Raw genomic sequence first — 23,750 nt, 5'->3', positions numbered from 1 at the left:
ATGTGTATAAAGTGAGGTAGTGTGTGGAGATATACAGTACACAACAGTACTACACAGCAACAGAGTAACACTGAACAGCAATACAGCACAGTATGCAATAACCCAGAACTGTGATACAGTATGCAGTATCCCAGAACAGTTATTACAGTTTACATTGCATTTAGCAGACGCTTTTATCCAATCACCGACGGACGCAGCCATCAGGAGCAATTAGGGGTTAAGTGTCTTGCTCAGGACACTACAGCATGCTAGCAGGAGGAGCCTGGGATCTGGGATCAGACCAGCAACCTTTAGATTACTAGACGACCAGCTCTACCTCCTGAGCTACCATCCCCAATACAGTATGCAGTATACAGTATGCAGTAACCCGGAACAGTTATACAGTATGCAGTCCAGTATGCACTAACCCAGAAGAGTGATACAGTATGCAGTAACCCAGAACAGTGATACAGTATGCAGTACAGTATGCAGTAACCCAGTACAGTAATACAGTATGTAGTACAGTATACTACATACAGTACAGTAAGGCACTCACACAGTGGGGCCTGTGTGAGTGGCTCAGTGAAGACCCCTGGTGAGTTCAGCGTTGACAGTTCTTATGTCTTGAAGTAGAAACACTGTTTCATTCTCTCTGTTCTCACTGTGTGACTGCGGAGGCGCTTGCCTGACCGCAGCAGCTGGAACAGTCCGTTGTTGGGGTGATGAGGATCCTTCATGATCCTGCAGCTCTGCTACTACACCTCCTGTTGTACAAGTCCTGCAGGGAGGGGAGGGTAGTTCCAGTGGTACGTTCAGCTGAACGCACCACCCTCTGCAGGGCCCGCCTGTCCTGGGCAGTAAAGTTCCCAAAGCAGGCAGTGATGTTGCCTGTCAGGATGCTCTCCACTGCTCCAGAGTAGACTCCAGAGTAAGGACTTGAGGATCCTCACTGAGACCCGGAATTTCCTCAGCTGCCTGAGGTGGTAAAGACGCTGCCTCGCCTTTCTCACCAGAGTGTCTGTGTGTACAGTCCATGTTAAGTCCTCTGTGATGTGGACTCCCAGATACTTGAAGCTGCTCACCCTATCGACAGAAGTCCCATTAATCACCAAGGGCGCGTGCGTTCTCGGTTGTAGTCCTCGTCTAAAGTCCACAATAAGCTCCTTGGTTTTGCTGACGTTCAGGAGGAGGATGTTGTCCTGGCACCAGAGTGACAGGTCAGCCACCCCCTCACGGTAGGCCTTCTCATCACCGTCGGTGACCAGGCCCACCATGACGGTGTCGTCAGCAAACTTGATGATGGTGTTGGGGCTGGACCTGGCCACACAGTTATGTATGTACCACCAGAGCCAGAGCCCTCCTGACGCGAGTGCGCGCTCATCCCCAGCGGTGTAACTCCAATTAGCTGGCGGATAGCGGTGCTGTTGCCAGACTCAAACCACGCATAAAAGGAGTTCAGTTCGTTGGCGAGGGAGGCGTCAACACTCGTGGCTGGGGAAGGGCTGCTCTTGTAGTTTGTAATAGTCTGCAGCCCCTGCCGCAAGCGTCCGGTGTCCCGTTGATCCATCTGTAGCTCCACTGTGTTCCTGTACATACGTTTAGCGTCCTTCACCGCCCCAGATTGTACAACGTCACTTTGTAAATGTCCATATTTCTGGACACAAGACTGATTCAGAGCGCCACGGATGGATTTATCGACCCACGGTTTCTGGACCGGATCGGAAACTTTCACCGTGGGAACGATGCTGTCTGCTAACACAGCTATGAAGCTCACAGCTACTTCCTTAAACTCGCTGACATCATTGGAACTTGGATCGAGGATGTATTCCTTAGAGCAAGGTACTAGCACTGCAGGATCGGGGTTATATTCCCCAGAGCAAGGCACTAGCACTGCAGGGTGGGGGTTCTATTCCATAAAGCAAGGAACTAGCGCTGAAGGATGGGACTTATATTCCCAAGAGAAAGGCACTCGCGCTGCAGGATGGGGGATATATTCCTGAGAGCAAGGCACGACTGCTGCAGGATGGGGGTTATATTCCCTAGAGCAAGGCGCTTGCACTGCAGGGTGGGGGTTCTATTCCCTAAAGCAAGGCACTAGCGCTGCAGGATGGGGGTTATATTCCCTAGGGCAAGGCACTAGCACTGGAGGATCGAGGTTGTATTCCTTAGAGCAAGGCTCTAGCACTGCAGGGCGGCGGTTCTATTCCATAAATAAAGGCACCAGCGATGCAGGATGGGGCTTATATTCCCAAGAGCAAGGCACTAGCACTGCAGGGTGGGGGTTCTATTCCCGAAAGCAAGGCAATGCCTTGTGGTTTCTCATCCAAAATGTCCGCCCTATGCAGGGCGGGAGTGGGAGCGTAGGGTCCAGGAGTTGGAAGACGAGGACGAGGGGGACGAGCCCGGGCTGTGGACCCGGCTCCGCAGCCTCCTGCTGGGCCTCAGCCTGCAGCTGCACCACCGTATGCTGAAGCTGCGGCAGCGCCTGGAGGGGGCGCTGCGCACCCTTGGGGGCGGGGCCAACATGGTGAGACATTCCAAGATGAATCTGGGATGGTTTAGTATATAAATGAACTAAAGGACTAAAAAAAGAGTGATAGAGTGATAGATGGACGGACGAACACACACATCGACAGACAGACAGACAGACAGACAGATAGATAGATAGATGTCTTCATGGTGTTGTTTTCCTGGTGGTCCTGGCAGGTGGGTTTGGGTCGGGTCCTGGAGGTGTTGACTCTTCTCCTCCAGCAGCTCCAGCTGTTCCTCGTGAGCCTGGTCTTTCGAGCCGAGTCCCTGCAGGAGAGGGCCTTGACCCAGGTCAAAGGTCAGGCTGCCGTGCTGGCTGAGCTGGGTCCGGTCAGACAGCTCCGTGGGCTGCCCTCCCAGGTCCAGGAGGTCCTCAAAGACCTGCAGGAACTGGCCAAGATCCTGCTGCAGCTGTTGGTCAACTCCACTCCGCTCTACAACATGGTAAGGCCCAGACCATTCACCAGATCAAACAGATGTTTAGAGCAGCAGATCCAGATGGTGGTTGTAGACTAACTCTGCACCGAATGAGTGGAAAGGAATATGAAGGAAAGCACAAAGTAGTACAAAACAGCTACACTCAGACTCTTCTTCACTCTTGGCGAGTGGGCATGTCACGTGCTGATGACATCACCTGGCGCATGATAGAGACGTCATCAACACGCGACATGCCCACACACTCGCTGTGAATGATCTGGACAATCACCTGCTCTGTTCACACATATCACTCAGTCGGACATGAGGTGGACTTTGTACTCGGGAGCTGGCTGGGTAATATCCGGTCCAAATGATTTGCATCGATCCACATTTGCATTCACACACACAGGGTAATGTCCGTATACTTTCAGGGTTGCACTGCATGTAAAAAAAGCAGCTTTAGAGACGCTCTCTTCTGTTTTCCAGCTCCAGCAGCCCAGTGAACAGGAAGTGGAGGACTTCCTGAACCAGGAGGAGTTCCTGTCGGATGGTGCGTTCCGTCGCAGCTCCGCCAACAGTCTCTTCTTGAAGGCGATGGACGGAAGATCACGCCGCCGCAAGAGTCTTTACTCCCGAACCCGCCGTGGCTCCGGCAGCTCAGGCAGCCCTCAAGCGCCCGGCCCTGCCTCCACGAGCCCGGCCAATGGGCGGAGAGGGAGCCCGCGGCAGGAGGGCGGGGACCCGGAGCCACAAGACCACCCTTCCGACAGCACCCACCTCCGCCGAGCCTCAGCCACCGACATGCTGCTGGGGCCCCTCATGCAGTTCGTTTCCCAGAGCCAGAAGGCCTTCGAGTACCTCAGTCCGGGGAAAAACTCGGTGGACGACGGCTGCGATCCCGTGGTTGGAACGGACGAAAACTAAGGTGCCCCCCACAGTGTGGACCCCCTCTCCGCCCTGTGCTGCCAGAACCTGAGGTTACGGTGCTGCCAGAGGAGTGGGGGAGCCTGCCCCTAATGGTCCTAGTGAGCATCTACACCTTCTCCAACCGGGCCATCGGCAAACTAGTCTAGACCAGAGACGTTAGAATATCTGAATGTTTGCTCAGGAGCTGAGAGGTGTAAGCACATGAGCTATGAGCTAAATATATATTCACTCTATATACTGTGTTGTTAAATACTCCTCTGTCGAAGTACTTTGAAGTACTCTGATCTAAACCTCATTAGGAAGGGGTGTGGTGGAGATCACAATGTGTGAACTGGTTTAAACTGGATGGTTTTGGTTTAAACTGAATCAAACTGGTTTAAACTGGATGGTTCCGGCTTAAACTGGCTCAAACCGAATGGTTCTACTTTAAATCGGATCAAACGGAATCATTCTGGTTCAAACTGGATCAATTTGGATGGCTCTGGTGTAAACCGGATCGAACTGGTTCACACTGGATGGTTCTGGTTTAATCTTGATCAAACTGGATTAAACTGGTTACTGACTGGTTTAAACTAGTCTCCACTCTCAGTCTCCAAAACTCCACTCTCTCTACTCCAAACTGGACAAACTGGATGGTTCTGGTTTCAACTGGATGAATTTGGATGGTTCTGGTTTAAACTGGTTCAAACTGGTTTAAAGGTATAAAATGTAACGTTTCCGCATTAAAAAGCCTAAAAAACGATGAAACCTGTGCTCTACATTCTGTTGAATTGTGTATTTACATGATCCCAAAAAACAGAAATTCGTAATTTCAATGCTGGTAACGAACCGTTTCTTTAGGTCTACTCCATAGCTCCACCCCCTCTACTCCATAGCTCCACTCCCTCTTCTCCACCCCCTCTACTGCATAGCTTGACCCCTTCTACTCTATAGCTCTACTCCCTCTATTCCATAACTCCACCCCTCTACGCCATAGCTCTCCTCCCTTTTCTCTACCCCATCTACGCCATAGCTCCATCCCCTCCGACTCCATGGCTCCACCCCCTCTACTCCATAGCTCTGCTCCCTCTAGTCCATAGCTCTACTGCCTGTACTCCATAGCTCCACCCCCTCTACTCCATAACTCCACTCTCTCTACTCCATAGATCTACTCCCTCTTCTCCACAGCTCTACTCCCTCTAGTCCATAATGAACGCAGCATGTGGTAGGACGTAATGAACGCAGCATGTGGGAGGACGTAATGAACGCAGCACGTGGTAGGACATAATGAACGTAGCATGTGGTAGGACGTAATGAACGCAGCATGTGGTAGGACGTAATGAACGCAGCACGTGGTAGGACGTAATGAACGCAGCACGTGGGAGGACGTAATGAACGCAGCACGTGGTAGGACATAATGAACGTAGCACGTGGTAGGACGTAATGAACGTAGCACGTGGTAGGACGTAATGAACGTAGCACGTGGTAGGACATAATGAACGTAGCACGTGGTAGGACATAATGAACGTAGCACGTGGTAGGACGTAATGAACGTAGCACGTGGTAGGACATAATGAACGTAGCATGTGGTAGGACATAATGAACGTAGCACGTGGTAGGACGTAATGAACGTAGCATGTGGTAGGACGTAATGAACGCAGCACGTGGTAGGACGTAATGAACGCAGCACGTGGTAGGACATAATGAACGTAGCATGTGGTAGGACGTAATGAACGCAGCACGTGGTAGGACGTAATGAACGCAGCACGTGGTAGGACGTAATGAACGCAGCACGTGGTAGGACGTAATGAACGCAGCACGTGGTAGGACGTAATGAACGCAGCACGTGGTAGGACGTAATGAACGCAGCACGTGGGAGGACGTAATGAACGCAGCACGTGGTAGGACATAATGAACGCAGCACGTGGTAGGATACAGATTCAAGGGCAGCTGAACACAAGGTCAAAATCAGAGCAAGTCGGGACCGTGGCTGGATGTCATTGGATGTCACTGGATGTGATGCATCTGGTGTCCATGAGGCCAGAGGAGCATGAAATAATAATAAACGGTAGAACAGAACAATTGCTTTTATTTGAATTCACAGCTCGTCTGAAATGTAAAAGAAAAAAGTCAAGAAAGTTCACAAAATCAATAATTCATCAGAAAGGTTCACGTCTATGTTGTGGTTCTTTCGGCTTCCGGGTCTGGTTCTGATCGGTTCTCGGTTCTTGGGTTTCTTGGCCGGCAGCCGGGTTCCGTCCAGGAAGTCTCTTAACCTCTTCCTGGTCTCTTTCAGCTTGAGCTCTGGCCCAGTTGTGACCCCTGACCCCTGGAGGGCGGGGCTGCATCTCTGAGTGAGCGATGGGTGGAGCTCCGCCCCAAACAACTCCAGAAGCTTCTTCCGGAAAGCTTCCTGGATCAGAACCGCTTCAGTGTCGCTCTGGGAACACAGAAAAAACAGCTCCCCACAATCCTTAGCAGTACTGCTCCCTACTTACTAACTATATAGTTCATCACTTTATGTAGTAGTACCTGGGAAGTATCCAGAAGTTGCCAAACATCAGAGACAAACTCGGAGGAGGTCCTGTAGGGGGGGCGGCGCTGGTGGGACAACCTCTTCTGGACCCACCTGAAGGCCTGACACACGCACACACACACACACACACACACACACACACACACACACACACACACACACACACACACACACACACACACACTTAACTTTTACAGTTCAGCTCTTTTAGAAAAGTCCAGCTCTGTACTGACCTCTGGTGGCCAGACCTGGTCTCTGCACAGCAGCCAGAGCAACAGGTGCTCACACCTCTGGACAGAAGAACATGAGGTCAGACACTGTACTACTAGTACTAAACTGTACTGATTGGTGGCTCTGGGACGCGGACAGTCCTACCCTCTGGTTAGCCTGACTGAGACAGAGGCTCGCCGGCCTCAGGGGAGCGTAGGGGTCCCTGGGGTCCAGGGGGTCCAGACACAGCGAGCAAATCCAGCCAGAGCTGTCGGTACACAGAGTACATAGATCAACACACAGTACACAGAGTACACAGATCAACATGTTCTAAAGCACTGGATCAGCTCAGTGCTCTCTAACAGGAAGTGATGTCCCCACCACATGAAGCTTCCTGGCGGGATGTGACACCGCTCATGAAAGCACCTTCCGCACTGCGAGCAGCAGGTGGTGCTGTTCTCCGAGTGACACACAGCACAGAGCGCCTGAAGGAGGGGCGGAGTCTCAGGAGCCTCTGATTCCACCTCATCGTCCTGTGACTGAGAAGAACGAGAAGGATTCAGCTCCCACAAGGTCAGAGAAGAGGGCCATCTTGTGCACCTGGCACAAACAGTGTCTTCGTTTCATGACTTTATACAACTGAAGAACAATAAATGCTGTCACTCTGGTCCCACCTGATCCTCCTCATCCGCCCCCTCATCCACCTCCTCCAGGTACAGGTCTTCTTCGGCGTTGCTGCCGTGCAGCAGGAAGCAAGGAAGAGGTCGATCTGGATGAAGGGACGAGATGGGTAGCCGGAATAAGGACACCACCGGCTGGATCCGGTTCAGAGAGAACGTTTCCAGAAGGTTCTGTTGCATCGGACCTGAGCTGCCTTCGTCGGTTTGCATGCTCGCTTCTGATTGGCTGGGACCCATGGGGCCACTTCCTGTTTTATGCTCCGCTTTGTGCTTCAGCTGCGGTGACTGAACCGAATCCTTGAGACGCTGAGAAGACGACAACTCGGCTTCACATTTCACCGTCTCTTGTGAGCGGGGGGGCAGCTCCGCCAATACGCTCGGCAGCCTCGTCCAAACGGAGCTCCGCCTCTTGCGGGCGAAGCAGCCGTTTGTACGGGCGGAGCCGCCACCTGCCTGAGACGCGAGGGTTCCTGACGCTTGGCCGTCCTCTGCTGCCTCCACCTCATCCGACTCGTTGTCAGATGAAACTGGCGCGCAAATGTCGTCCCAGAGGTAGGACAGCTCAGCCAGCATTCTAGAGTCCAAGCCTGCGGGGGGCTCCACCTCCGGGACAGTGGAGCTGGAGTAGAGGCCTGCGGGGGGCTCCACCTCCAGGACAGTGGAGCCAGGGTAGAGGCCTGCGGGGGGCTCCACCTCAAGGACAGTGGAGCCAGGGTAGAGGCCTGCGGGGGGCTCCACCTCAAGGACAGTGGAGCCAGGGTAGAGGCCTGCGGGAGGCTCCACCTCCAGGACAGTGGAGCTGGAATAGAGGCCTGCGGGGGGCTCCACCACCGGGACGGTGGAGCTGGGTTCGTTCTCCGCGGCTCGACACGGATTCCCTAAGGAGCGGTCACCGGGGGCACCGGCGTCGCAAGCAGAGTCTGCGAGTGCCTTCACCGTGGGAGTCGGGAGCTGACTCTGTGGATCAGAGGTGGTGTGGGAGGAGTCAGGGCTCACAGGAAGTGATGGAAGAGGAAGAGGAGGAGGGGGAGGAGGAGTGGCAGAAGCTCTGCTAATGTTTCTACTGTTCGAGGAGGAAGTGAGCAGGGTCTCTGCGATCAGGGGGTATTTCCGTCTCATCTCGGTGGACTTACAGGAAGTTGAGGCCCCTTGCAGCTGTGGAGCGCTTGATTGGTCCTGCTGTACAGGAAGCTTAGTGTAGGTAGTGGCCATAAGAGGGAGGGAGGTGCTTGCTGAACCGGGCAGAGTTTCTTTGACTGGATTTGTCTGGAGATTGGACCCAAGCGGTTGCAGTACTCCGTACAAGGGAGCCAGGTTTTGTTGCCCATAATGCACTACAGGAGCAGCAGAAGGGTCTTGGCTGAAGGGGGTGCCGATGGCGTTCACCGTTGACAGAGCAGACGGCAGCTGGTTTAGCACCAGGGTATGGGAGACCACGGGGGGCCCCAGCATGACCATTGTGGGGGCCACATAGCAGCTTTGCTGCAGCAGAGGATTCTGGGAAAAGGTTACCCCCGCTGTAGGGTTCTGGATGGAGGTGACGTTGTTAACAGGAGTGGAGCTCATTAGAGAAACAGGAAGTATAGCCACCTGGGAGCAGCTGGTGGGGGGGGGGACAATCTGAGAGAGGTCTACTGGGGCCGGGGGCGGGGGGGTGACTTGGACGGAGTCGACATGCTGTTCGGTGCAGGATGAAGATGAATATGGGGGGAATGGATGACTGCTGTGAGGGCGGGGCTTAATGGGCACAGGGGAGTAAGGTGGACGTGCTGTGGATCCTGACGGTTGGAGGAGAGGCCAGTGCGATTGGGTTGGAGCGCTGGAGAACGGTACCGTTGTCACGGTAACACGACCTGCAAAACAAACACAAGGAGCGTCCTCAGAGAGTGTCCTCCTGCTAGACCCCGAACCCTGGACCCTGTCGGCCTTAATCACTAAACCCGGTGTGCTCTGGACCCTGGACCCTGTCTGCCCTAAACCTTAAACCCAGTGTGCTCTGGACCAGGTGTACTCTAGACTCTGAACCCTGTCTGCCCTAAACCCGGTGTGCTCTGGACCCTGGACCTGGTGTACTCTAGACTCTGTCTGCCTTAAACCCTAAACCCAATGTGCTCTGGACTCGGTGCACCCTAGACCCTGAACCCTGTCTTCCCTAAACCCTTAACCCAGTGTGCTCTGGACGCTGGACCCGGTGAACTATAGACCCTGGACTCTGTCTGCCCTAAACCCTAAAGTCTGTGTGCTCTAGACCCCAAAACCTGGGCTGCACTAGCCCCTGAACCTGTGTTGCTCCAGACCCTCGGCCCGGGGAACTGGCACCCACCAAAGGAGCAGGCGGAGTCGCAGAAGGACTGCATGGCCTCCAGACTGGGGCGCTTCATAGTCTGAGGGGGCGTGGTGTCCAGGGACAGGAGGTCCTTCACCTGAGTCTCCACCTAAAGGTCCAGAAGAAATATGGAGGGATGATAGAGGAGCAACAGGGAAAGACAGAATGATGAGTCAGAGCCAGCACTGCAACCAGGTACCGGTCCGGACCCCATACTGCTACCAGTTTCCGGTCCAGTCCTAGTACTGCTACCAGGTACCAGTCCGGCCCCCGTACTGACCAGGTACTGGTCCGATCCCCGTACTGCTACCCGGTACTGGCCCGGTCTCTGTTCTGCTATCAGGTACTTTCCCGGTCCATGTACTGCTACCAGGTACCGGCCCGGTCGCTGTACTGCTACCAGGTACCGGCCCGGTCCCTGTACTGCTACGAGGTACCGGTCTGGTCCCAGTACCACCACCAGGTACCAGTCCGGTCCCTGTACTGCTACCAGGTACCGGTCCGGTCCCTGTACTGCTACCAGGTACCATTCCGGTCCCTGTAATGCTTCCAGGTACCACTCCTGTCCCTGTACTGCTACCAGGTACCAGTCCGGTCCCAGTACCGCTACCAGGTACCAGTCTGGTCCCTGTACTGCTACCAGGTACCAGTCTGATCCCTGTACTACCAGGTACCAGTCCGGTCGTTGTACTCCTACTCAGTACCTGTCTGGTCCCTGAACTGCTACCAATCCAGGACTGGGTGTCTATGGTCCAGGTTGTACCTGGTCCTTGTGGAGCAGAAGAGATCTGAGGTCGGTTTCCCTCCTGGCTTTCTCCAGACCCTCGGCCACCAGGTCCTGCTGCTCCCTCAGCTTCTGCAGTGCCATCTTCCTCCTCCCCAAATCCTCCTCCTCCACCTGGTACACCGTCTGAGGGAGCAAAAGCTGCAGCTTCCATCATCATGTTTATATCATCATCATGTCCATCATCTCCCATCGTCATCATGTTCATCATCATCATCATCATCTCCATCATTATAATGTTCATCATCAACATCATCATCATCTCCATCATTAGCTACATCATCATGTCCATCTCCATCATAATCACATTGTCTTTATCATCTTCACCACCATCATCATCATCTCCATAATCATCATCTCCATCATCCTCTCCATAATCATCATGTTCATCATCTCCATCATCTATCCATCATCATCTACATCATCATGTTCATCATCAAGTTCATCAACTCCATCATCATCTACATCATCATGTATATCAACTCCATCATCATTGTCTTCATCATAATCATCTACATCATCATGTTCATCTCATCTCCATTATCATCATCTACATCATCCTGTTCATCATCGACTCCATCATCATTGTCATCATCATAATCATCTACATAATCATGTTCATCATCAACTCCATCATCATTGTCATAATCATAATCATCTACATCATCATGTTCATCTCATCTCCATTATCACCATCATCATCACCATCATCATGTTCATCATCTACATCATCATGTTCATCAACTCCATCATCATTGTCATCATTTTAATCATCTACATCATCATGTTCATCATCATCTCCATCATCATCTACATCATCATGTTCATTATTAACTCCATCATCATCATGTCCATAATCATCCTCTCCATCATCATCTCAATAATCATCATCATGTTCATAATATCCATCATCTACATGATCATGTTCATCATCATCTCCATAATCATCCTCTCCATCATCTCAATAATCATTATTTTCATCACCTCCATCATCATCACCACATCATCATCTCTTTCATCATCATCTACATCATCTACATTGTCTTCTCCATCGTCATCTCCATCATTATGTTTATTATCATCTCCATCATTATGTTTATTATCACCTCCATCATTATGTTTATTATCATCTCCATCATCATGTTCATCATCACCTACATTGTCTTCTCCATCATCATCATCATCATCATCATGTTCATCATCATCTACATCGTTTTCTCCATCATCATCTCCATAATCATCACCTAGATCATAATCATCTACATCATCATTATCTCCACCACCACCATCTCCACTATCATGTTCATCATCATCAGTGAGATACTAGTAAAATACTTGTAAGATACTAGTACGCTACTACTAAGATACTGGTGAGGTACTAGTAAGATATTAGTAAAATACTAGTACATTACTAGTAAGATACTAGCGATATACTAGTGAGTTAATAGTGATATACTCGTGAGTTAATAGTGAGATACTAGTGAGATACTCATATGTTACTAGTAAGATATTAGTGCGTTACTAGTGAGATACTAGTAAAATACTAGAGGATAAATAAAGTACAACAATAAACAATTCTATTATTATTATTATTATTATAATTATTCAGATTTCTTACTGTGGTGAGCTTGGCAAGCTGCAGCACCCGTTTCTTGGCGCTCTGCAGGAAAGCTTCATATACTCGTTTGAGGTTCAGTTTCATAATGGTCTTGTGTTCAGAGATGCTCTGTATCCTGAGGAGAAAAGAAAGAAACCAGAGGAACAACCAGAGGAACAACCAGAGGAACAACCAGAGCAGACCTGCCAACCTTGGGAAAATATTTTGAGAACCACAATTATTGTGTAACAGAGTCTATGTGGCATGACAGCGTGCACATACATACAATAATAATAATAAATACAGTATATACATTCATGGAGCAATACTATATACAGTATATACATTCATGTCATAATACTATATACCGTGTAATCATTCATGTAGTAAAACTATATACAGTATACTCATCCATATAGTAATACTATATACAGTATACTCATTCATATAGTAAAACTATATACAATATACACATTCATATAGTAATACTATATACAGTATACTCATTTATATAGTTAAACGATATACAGTATACACATTCATAGAAAAACTATATACAGTATACACATTCAAGGCTGATCTGCTGTATGTTAATGACAAACGTCATGTGATCTTATCACGCTCATGTGATTGGACGACAACACTGCAATTCACTTTCTACTATAGTGAGATGCTGATTTTGACATTGTTTATTATTGTTTATTACTGTTTATTATTGTTTATTATTGGATATGGAACAATACTAGAACATAAAACTGTCCCCGAGTTCCAATAAAATAGAACATGTGATGTCACCAGGTGTCAGTAGAACTCAACCTGGAACTGGACACAACATATAACTAACATGGAAATGTTCAAATCTACATTTATATTCTATTTCTATGGTTCCTGCAAATAAAGTACAATCATTACAAAGAAACAAATAAAGTACAATCATTACGAAGAAAGAAACAAATAAAGTACAATCATTACAAAGACACAAACAAAAAAGTGTAATCGTTACAAAGAAAGAAACAAATAAAGTACAATCATTACAAAGACACAAACAAATAAAGTGCAATCGTTACAAAGAAAGAAACAAATAAAGTACAATCATTACAAAGAAAGAAACAAATAAAGTACAATCATTACAAAGAAACAAATAAAGTACAATCGTTACAAAGAAAGAAACAAATAGAGTACAATCGTTACAAAGAAACAAATAAAGTACAATCGTTACAAAGAAAGAAACAAATAAAGTACAATCATTACAAAGAAACAAATAAAGTACAATCGTTACAAAGAAACAAATAAAGTACAATCATTACAAAGAAACAAATAAAGTACAATCGTTTCAAAGAAAGAAACAAATAAAGTACAATCATTACAAAGAAAGAAACAAATAAAGTACAATTATTACAAAGAAACCAATAAACTACAATCATTACAAAGAAACAAATAAACTACAATCATTACAAAAAAAGAAACAAATAGAGTACAAGCATTACAAAGAAAGAAACAAATAGAGTACAATCATTACAAAGAAACGAATAAACTACAATCGTTACAAAGAAAGAAACAAATAAAGTACAATCATTACAAAGAAACAAATAAAGTACAATCGTTACAAAGAAAGAAACAAACAAAGTACAATCATTACAAAGAAAGAAACAAATAAAGTACAATCATTACAAAGAAACAAATAAAGTACAATCGTTACAAAGAAAGAAACAAACAAAGTACAATCATTACAAAGAAAGAAACAAATAAAGTACAATCATTACAAAGAAAGAAACAAATAAAGTACAATTATTACAAAGAAACCAATAAACTACAATCATTACAAAGAAACAAATAAACTACAATCATTACAAAAAAAGAAACAAATAGAGTACAAGCATTACAAAGAAAGAAACAAATAGAGTACAATCATTACAAAGAAACGAATAAACTACAATCGTTACAAAGAAAGAAACAAATAAAGTACAATCATTACAAAGAAACAAATAAAGTACAATCGTTACAAAGAAACAAATAAAGTACAATCGTTACAAAGAAAGAAACAAACAAAGTACAATCATTACAAAGAAAGAAACAAATAAAGTACAATCGTTACAAAGAAAGAAACAAATTAAATAAACAGGGACTCTGGTTGACTGGAAGTCACGGTGCGTTAAAGCAAGTGAATGTAATGGAAGGACTGGTTTGACTGACTGGTGTTGAACTGTTGATCGGGACGCTCATCTGCACAATGTTCCAATATTATCAACAAAGATCAATCATTTATTTAATCTTTTTGTTTCCACTTCCTCCAAACAGCCACATTTGATCCTCTCTCTCTTTTTTGAGCATCAACTACGTAACATGACCTTGGAACGGCTTTGAATAGGACAGTGTGTTTACCAGTACATGAGCACGGTATGCAACACTGAATGTGATATATATGACAGTGTGTGATGGATGGTGCACGTCAGCTTTTCTATGTCAACATTACGGTGACGTTTCAGTGCTTTCTTCCAACTCTACCACTTCCCATGTGCCCTCACACTGCAGCGTTACACCTCAGTGGATAATAAAGTAGAGGGAGAACCACAGGTCGTAGCATCTGCTCCAATCCCAGGGATGTACTTTAAATACCCAGTACATGGAGATACTGTTTGGTATTTTGTATATATTCATCTATAATTTCCGTGTACTGTACCAGGACCCCTGCAGGTTCCTCACCTGGCGTCTATGAGGAGCAGGCTATGCCGGGCCTTGTCTGTCTGGACCTTCAGCTGCAGAACCAGGACGTCCAGCTGCTCCCGCTGCTTCTCCACTGCTTCCCCAACAAACTGGAACCTGAAGACCAGGAGACCAAGACAGACTGGTCATGGTCCATGACACAGAGGCCCAGCCCTGTACAGGCCCACTACCAGACCTTCCAGTAACCTAGCAGACCTTCCAGTAACCTAGCGGACCTTACAGGCCCCTAGCGGACCTCCCAGGCCCCTAGCAGACCTCCCAGGCCCCTAGCAGACCTCACAGGCCCCTAGCAGACCGCACAGGCCCCTAGCAGACCGCACAGGATTCTAGCAGAATTTACAGGACCCAAAGCAGCAGGAACTTCAGCATCAGAGGGACCATCAGAGGTCCCTTGAGCCCAGCATCCTGGTACCTGTGGTTCCGATGGTCCATCAGCTGACAGTCCCGGCACGTCAGCTGGCTGCAGGAGAAACAGAAGAGCTGGATCGGCTCCCGGCGGTGGATCCTGCAGAATGCAGGACCAACTGTGGGACCGGCTGCTGGATCAGCTGCAGGACCCGTCTGAGGGAACCCCTCTGACAGGAGAAAAACAAACAGATGTCTGAGAAGTGAGTGTACCTAGTTCTGCTTTTACATCCTGGATTTATGTGGTGCACATGGAGCCCCTGAGAACTGACCCGGGAACTGACCTTGGGGCAGGTCCTGGAGACAGTGGCCCCGGGTCATCTTGACCCTTCGGTGTGCGGACTCACACTGCTCGCACAGAGCCTCTGCGCACTGCACGCACCAGACCCTGGCCCCAGAAAGACCACAGCTGGTGCACTGCAGCAGGACCAGGGAGGCCAAGGGGACCAGGAGGACCATGAGGACCAGGGAGGCCAGTGTAACCAAGGGGACCAGGAGGACCAGGGATACCAGGGATGACCAAGGGGACCAGGAGAACCAGGAGGACCAGGGAGGACCAGGGAGACCAAGGTGACCAAGAAGACCAGGAGGACAATGAGGACCAGGGATACCAAGGAGACCAAGGGGACCAGGAGGACAAAGAGGACCATGAGGACCATGAGGACCATGAGGACCAGGGAGACCAGGGAGACCAGGGAGACCAGGTATCAGAGAGAGGAGGGAAAGCAGAGGCTTTGGGTGAGCCTTGATCTTCTAGATTCAGTTTGATCTGATTCTGGTCGTGCATAAACTCAATTCAGTGAAATATTTTGATCTAGTTTTAGTTTTGACAAACAAACTGACCAGAACCAGGACTCTAGTGGTTAGTCTAGTGGTTAGTCTAGTGGTTTTACTTTCTGGTTCTGGACTGGCTCACCTGCTGGACTTTTCTGCAGCTGCTCGGGGAAAGTTTGGTTTCCATTTTGACGATGGAGTTGCATACTGGGAAAGACAAAACTGGACCAGATCAGGACAAAACCAGAACAGGACTGGTCCAGAACAGGACAAGACCAGATCAGGACAAGACCAGAATAGGACTGGTCCAGATCAGGACAAGACCAGAACAGGACTGGTCCAGAACAGGACTGGTCCAGAACAGGACAAGACCAGATCAGGACAAGACCATAACAGGACTGGTCCAGAACAGGACTGGTCCAGAACAGGAAAAGACCAGATCAGGACAAGACCAGATCAGGACAAGACCAGATCAGGACAAGACCAGAACAGGACAAGACCAAATCAGGACAAGACCAGAACAGGACTGGCCCAGATCAGGACTGGTCCAGAACAGGACAGGTCCAGAACAGGACTGGTCCAGAACAGGACAAGACCAGATCAGCACAAGACCAGAACAGGACTGGTCCAAAACAGGACTGGTCCAGAACAGGACAAGACCAGAACAGAACAGGACCGGTCCAGATCAGGACAAGACTAGATCAGGACAAGACCAGAACGGGGCAAGACCAGAACAGGACTGGTCGAGATCAGGACTGGTCGAGATCAGAACGGGTTCAGCTAAGGACTGGTCCAGATAAGGACTGGTCCAGATAAGGACTGGTCCAGATCAGGACTGGTCCAGATCAGGACTGGTCCAGATCAGGACTGGTCCAGATCAGGACTGGTCCATGCTTCCCATCATTTCTCAGTGGACCTGGTTCGACATGGTGTGTTACTTCAGATGAAATAATGAATTAAAATTTTAAGTCAAGTTAAAAAAGTTGAACAAAGTGAATTTATTTACTGGATGAAAGATTCAGAAAAACATCAAACTGATTAACCATGAAAAGAAATACAGGTACTCCTCACTTATTGACCAAGTATTTATACAGGTATTCCTCACTTAAGACCAAGTTTTATATATATATATATATATATATATATATATATATATATATATATTATTAACACAGTACTCCTCACTTAACGACCTGTTTAATGACCGTTCAGACCAGCTCTCTGACCAGTCTGTATTGTACACTGTGTACAATACCAAGCATCTCATCACCCTTTATATACAATTTACTACATATGCTATATAAATGATGTACGACCCACCACAGCAAAGCCGCCATCTCGCACATTTCTAAAATGGCCAGGAGCAGCCAAATAGGTTTAAAAACCTTTCTTGAAGGAAAATTAGATTTGTCCAGATTTGTGTTCCTTTGTGTTTTTTTTTTTTTTTTTAATCTCTCAACGTATTTTCAAAACCGAGTTTGATTTATAAATAGTAGAAAAATGTTAAATCGTCGCGTTAAATATTCCCGTTAGATTACATGGGAAAACGCAATTCACTTACCCAGACGCGGAACAACGCTTAATAACACCGATCGATGGTTTCCTTTAAAGCGAGAGACCAGGTGAAGATCATTCATCCATATTCCATGTGATGTGAAGTCTCAATCCGTTTTGATAGAATTCAACCTTTAAATATTACGTGTTTTATACACACACGGAGACAACGTTGTGGAGGGGGCGTATACCAACGTGTACCAACAAGTAGGAATTACTGACGTTACTTTCGTAAACAAGACGAGGATCTACTTTCACTTGTCTGTGAAAACTTTCATTTCCCTGTGTTGTTATGGATTAGGTGAAGCGGGTGGAGGAAGCTCTGAATCATATTTGGGACCTTAATCTGACCAGTGCCAGAGATCCAAGTCAGTCAAAGCAGTGCGTACTGGAATGTGATATTACTCCGGACTTGGAGAACTTTTCAAACAGCGGATTTCAAACTAAATGTGACGATGAAACTGAATATTTTCAAGAACCAAGATTACATTTCACTGCATATATGTATGGAAGTATGTATATGTATGTGACAAATAAAAATCTTGAATCTTGAATCTTGAACCACCGGAAGAGACCGAGGATACGTCCGTTGTTGTTACAACGAAAGAAGTTGATGACATGATGAAGTCCGTTGAGGTTGGTGACAGATTTTCAGATTTCAGATTTTCTGAGACTCATAATATTGATAGACTCTACATTTTGTTGTGGTGTCCGTATTTTTAAACTATTTGCTTGATATGCACAAGTGACACCTTGTTTGGAAGCTCTGATTCTTCACTTTCAAAAATCTTGAAACCCGCAAATGACCCTAAAGTACGTGTGGGTCACATATATACTATATATACTTCATATACTATATACACTATATTTACTGTACTATATACACACTATATAAACTATATATATACTATATACACATTAAGTATACTATACACCCTATATATACTATATACACTATATATACCATGTACACTACATATACTATAGACACTATATATATACTATATCCACTCTATGTACTATATACAATATACTTATATCCACTATATATATTATATATATACTATATACACTATATTTACTGTAGTATATACACTATATACACAATATATACCTTGTACACTATATATATTATATACACTATACTTACTATATACACTATATATTCTATGTACACTATATATACACACCATGTAGACTATATACACTATACATACTATATATGCTATGTACACTATATATACTATGTACACTATATGCACTATACGCACTATACAGCGGCGGAAATAAGTATTGAACACGTCAACATTTTTCTGAGTAAATATATTTCTGACGGGGCTATTGACATGAAATTGTCACCAGACGTCGGTAACAACCCAAGTAATCCACACATACAAAGAAATCAAAACATATATGTCATATATATATCACATATATGCAAATTAATATCAGCTGCTTTAGTCCTTGTTGATGGCCTATAAAAAGGTTTCTTATGACCATTGTGTCACACAAAAAGCATCTCATGATGGTAAAACCAAAGAGCTCTCTCAAGACCTTCACAACCTTATTGTCGCATAACATCCTGATGGCATTGGGTACAGACGTATTTCCGAACTTCTGAATGTTCTGGTGAGCAACATTGGGGCCATTATCTGGAAGTGGAGAGTACATCATTTCACCATCAACCAGCCACGACCAAGTGCTCCTCACAAGATTTCTGACAGAGGTCAAAAGAATAATTAGAAGTGTTGTCCAAGAGCCAAGGAGCACTCGCAGAGAGCTTCAGAAAGACCTGGAATGAGCAGGTACAGTTGTTTCAAAGAAAACAGTAAGTAATGCAATCAACCGCCATGGCCTCCATGCACGCTCACCACGCAAGACACCAGCTGAAGAAGAAGCATGTTGAGCCACCATCTGAAGAAGAAGCAGCATGTTGAGACACCAGCTGAAGAAGAAGCATGTTGAGACACCAGCTGAAGAAGCAGCTTGTTGAGCCACCATCTGAAGAAGAAGCAGCATGTTGAGACACCAGCTGAAGAAGAAGCATGTTGAGACACCAGCTGAAGAAGAAGCATGTTGAGACACCAGCTGAAGAAGAAGCATGTTGAGACACCAGCTGAAGAAGCAGCTTGTTGAGCCACCATCTGAAGAAGAAGCAGCATGTTGAGACACCAGCTGAAGAAGAAGCATGTTGAGACACCAGCTGAAGAAGAAGCATGTTGAGACACCAGCTGAAGAAGAAGCATGTTGAGACACCAGCTGAAGAAGAAGCATGTTGAGACACCAGCTGAAGAAGCAGCTTGTTGAGCCACCATCTGAAGAAGAAGCAGCATGTTGAGACACCAGCTGAAGAAGAAGCATGTTGAGACACCAGCTGAAGAAGCAGCTTGTTGAGCCACCATCTGAAGAAGAAGCAGCATGTTGAGACACCAGCTGAAGAAGAAGCATGTTGAGACACCAGCTGAAGAAGCAGCTTGTTGAGCCACCAGCTGAAGAAGAAGCATGTTGAGACACCAGCTGAAGAAGCAGCTTGTTGAGCCACCAGCTGAAGAAGCAGCTTGTTGAGCCACCAGCTGAAGAAGAAGCATGTTGAGACACCAGCTGAAGAAGAAGCATGTTGAGGCACCATCTGAAGAAGAAGCATGTTGAGGCACCATCTGAAGAAGAAGCATGTTGAGACACCAGCTGAAGAAGAAGCATGTTGAGACACCAGCTGAAGAAGCAGCATGTTGAGACACCAGCTGAAGAAGAAGCATGTTGAGACACCAGCTGAAGAAGAAGCATGTTGAGACACCAGCTGAAGAAGGAGCTTGTTGAGGCATGTTTAAAGTTTGCTGCACAACATTTGGACAAAACAATGAAATACTGGGATAAAATGGTCTGGTCAGATGAGACCAAATCTGAACTCTTTGGATGTCATAGCACACACCATGTTTGGAGGAGAAATGGCACTGCACATCAACCTAAAAACACCAGACCAACAGTGAAGTTTGGAGGTGGGAACATTATGGTGTGGGGCTGTTTTTCAGCATGCGGTCCTGGCAGATTCACATCATTGAAGGATGGATGAATGGAGAAAAGTAGCGAGACATTCTTGACAAGATTCTGCTGCCGTCGACCAGGATGCTGAAGATGAAACGAGGGTGGACAGCTCAGCAAGACAATGATCCCAAACACACAGCCAAGGAAACACTCCACTGGCTTCGGAGAAAGAAAATAAAGCTTCTAGAATGGCCCAGTCAATCATCGGACTGAATCCAATTGAAGATCTATGGAAAGAAGTGAAGATCAGAGTTGATAGAAGAGGCCCCTGGAACCTTCATCATTTGAAGACAGTTGGTGTAGAAGAATGGGCAAAAATCACACCTGAGCAACGCAGGCCACGAGCTCCTTCACACAGAGGCATCTTGAAGCTATCGTTACCAACTAAGGCTTTTCTACTAAGTATTTAATACATTTCAGCAAGCGTGTTCAATACCTTTTCCCTGTTTCATTCCACTTTATTACACATAACCTCATTTATGGACATGTATGTTTTGATTTCTTTGTATGTGTGGATTACTTGGGTTGTTACCGACGTCTGGTGACAATTTCACGCCAATAGCCCCGTCAGAAATATATTTACTGAGAAAAATGTTGACGCGTTCAATACTTACTTCCCCCGCTGTATATAGTATATACATTATATACACTATATAAACTATATATAATATATATATACTTTATACACTATACGTACTAAATACAAAATATTTATATACACTATATATACAATGTATACTACAAACACTATATATACCAGCCACGCCTCCTTACCGTAAAATAACACAGGTCCTTGCTTATCGAATAATTCGGGGGTGGGGGTGGTGGCTCAGGAGGTAGAGCTGGTCGTCTAGTCATCTAAAGGTTGCTGGTTCGATACCAGGCTCCTCCTGCTAGCATGCTGTAGTGTCCTTGAGCAAGACACTTAACCCCTAATTGCTCCTGATGGCTGCGTCCGACAGTGTTTGAATAACTGTAAGTCGCTTTGGATAAAAGTGTCTGATCAATGACTACATGTAAATGTAAATGTAATTCACTTAACGACCTGGTTGTAGGAACGGAACTCGTTGATAAGTGAGGAGTACCTGTATAATATTATATATATAACTCTGACGCTAAGTGAGGAGTACCTGTATAATATTATATATATAACTCTACCGCTAAGTGAGGAGTACCTGTATAACATTATATATATAACTCTACCGCTAAGTGAGGAGTACCTGTATAATATTATATATATAACTATACCGCTAAGTGAGGAGTACCTGTATAATAATATATATATATATAACTCTACCGCTAAGTGAGGAGTACCTGTATAATATTATATATATATATAACTCTACCGCTAAGTGAGGAGTACCTGTTTAATATTATATATATATATAACTCTGCCGCTAAGTGAGGAGTACCTGTATAATATTATATATATATATATAACTCTGCCGCTAAGTGAGGAGTACCTGTTTAATATTATATATATATATATAACTCTGCCGCTAAGTGAGGAGTACCTGTTTAATATTATATATATATATAACTCTACCGCTAAGTGAGGAGTACCTGTTTAATATTATATATATATATATAACTCTGCCGCTAAGTGAGGAGTATCTGTATAATATTATATATATATAACTCTACCGCTAAGTGAGGAGTACCTGCATAATATTATATATATATATAACTCTACCGCTAAGTGAGGAGTACCTGTTTAATATTATATATATATATAACTCTGCCGCTAAGTGAGGAGTACCTGTTTAATATTATATATATATATAACTCTACCGCTAAGTGAGGAGTACCTGTTTAATATTATATATATATATATAACTCTGCCGCTAAGTGAGGAGTATCTGTATAATATTATATATATAACTCTACCGCTAAGTGAGGAGTACCTGCATAATATTATATATATATATAACTCTACCGCTAAGTGAGGAGTACCTGTTTAATATTATATATATATATAACTCTGCCGCTAAGTGAGGAGTACCTGTTTAATATTATATATATATATAACTCTACCGCTAAGTGAGGAGTACCTGTTTAATATTATATATATATATATAACTCTGCCGCTAAGTGAGGAGTATCTGTATAATATTATATATATATATATAACTCTGCCGCTAAGTGAGGAGTACCTGTTTAATATTATATATATATATAACTCTACCGCTAAGTGAGGAGTACCTGTTTAATATTATATATATATATATAACTCTGCCGCTAAGTGAGGAGTACCTGTATAATATTATATATATATATAACTCTACCGCTAAGTGAGGAGTACCTGTTTAATATTATATATATATATAACTCTACCGCTAAGTGAGGAGTACCTGTTTAATATTATATATATATATATAACTCTGCCGCTAAGTGAGGAGTATCTGTATAATATTATATATATAACTCTACCGCTAAGTGAGGAGTACCTGCATAATATTATATATATATATAACTCTACCGCTAAGTGAGGAGTACCTGTTTAATATTATTTTTATATAACTCTGCCGCTAAATGAGGAGTACCTGTATAATATTATATATATATAACTCTACCGCTAAGTTAGGAGTACCTGTTTAATATTATATTTATAACTCTGACGCTAAGTGAGGAGTACCTGTATAATATTATATATAACTCAGTTGTTAAGTGAGGAGTATATTTACAATGTTTATAAGTCGGTCGTTAAGTGAGGAGTACAATAAATCAACGATCCACATGAAGCTTCTTTAACTCCATGAAAACAGAAAACTTGACTTGAAACCATCGAACTTTAAGGTTCGTTGCTACGAGTTGAACCCATACGAACCTTCTTCTTCTTCTTCTTCTTCTTCTTCTTCTTCTTCTTCTTCCGTTCTCCGCTTTTTAACTTTTCATTTTTTTTACTTTTAACTTTTTCAACTTTTTATTTTTCCAAATAGCAAAAGTTTTGGATAAATTACAGGAAGTAGCTTCTTCTTCTTCTAAGTGTTTATTAGAGGTGCGTCACCAACAGGAAGTAATCTTTCTTCTTCTTCTCGAAAATACTACCACTAATTGTAATCCTGCCACTTAGTGGTGAAAACATGTACTACTATTACTACTACTATAAATAATAATACTGCCACTTAGTGGTAAAACATGTACTACTACTACTACTACTATAAATAATAATACTGCCACTTAGTGGTGAAACATGTACTACTATTACTACTACTATAAATAATAATACTGCCCCTTAGTGGTGAAACATGTACTACTACTACTACTACTATAAATAATAATACTGC

The 23,750-nt window shown here is 45.1% G+C and overlaps 2 protein-coding genes across 6 annotated transcripts in view; one reads left to right on the top strand and one right to left on the bottom strand.

Annotated features, from left to right (window-relative positions):
- plin6 (perilipin 6) overlaps positions 1–4,466 on the top strand; it is a 27,136-nt gene extending 22,670 nt beyond the window's left edge. The window contains exons 6-8 of the mRNA XM_080005265.1: positions 2,325–2,506; positions 2,686–2,952; positions 3,412–4,466. Of these exons, the coding sequence (XP_079861391.1) occupies positions 2,325–2,506; positions 2,686–2,952; positions 3,412–3,849 (887 nt within the window). The 3' untranslated portion in view covers positions 3,850–4,466. The remainder of the gene's footprint in view (positions 1–2,324; positions 2,507–2,685; positions 2,953–3,411) is intronic.
- A 1,437-nt stretch (positions 4,467–5,903) lies between these two features.
- Positions 5,904–23,451, bottom strand: trim33l (tripartite motif containing 33, like). Of its 5 annotated transcripts, none has more exons than XM_080005621.1 (14): positions 23,291–23,451; positions 16,010–16,074; positions 15,378–15,510; positions 15,101–15,263; positions 14,668–14,784; positions 11,986–12,100; positions 10,347–10,493; positions 9,581–9,692; positions 7,252–9,110; positions 6,959–7,116; positions 6,743–6,845; positions 6,601–6,657; positions 6,364–6,468; positions 5,904–6,292 (listed from the first exon to the last, which is right to left on the bottom strand). In XM_080005621.1, exons 2-14 carry the CDS (start codon positions 16,052–16,054, stop codon positions 5,972–5,974), a joined length of 3,435 nt encoding a protein of 1,144 aa, XP_079861747.1. In that variant the 5' UTR covers positions 16,055–16,074; positions 23,291–23,451; the 3' UTR covers positions 5,904–5,971. The 5 variants fall into 5 exon arrangements, with proteins under 5 accessions (XP_079861747.1, XP_079861749.1, XP_079861750.1 ...); XM_080005623.1 differs by having other exon boundaries at positions 5,904–6,271; XM_080005624.1 differs by having other exon boundaries at positions 7,004–7,116.
- Positions 23,452–23,750: the final 299 nt, after the last annotated feature.

This window comes from Zeus faber (assembly GCF_960531495.2).
Source record: "Zeus faber genome assembly, chromosome: 8".
Taxonomy (NCBI): Eukaryota; Metazoa; Chordata; class Actinopteri; order Zeiformes; family Zeidae; genus Zeus; species Zeus faber.
Note: the sequence above shows the minus strand (reverse complement) of the source record. Positions and strands in the feature narration are given on the sequence as shown.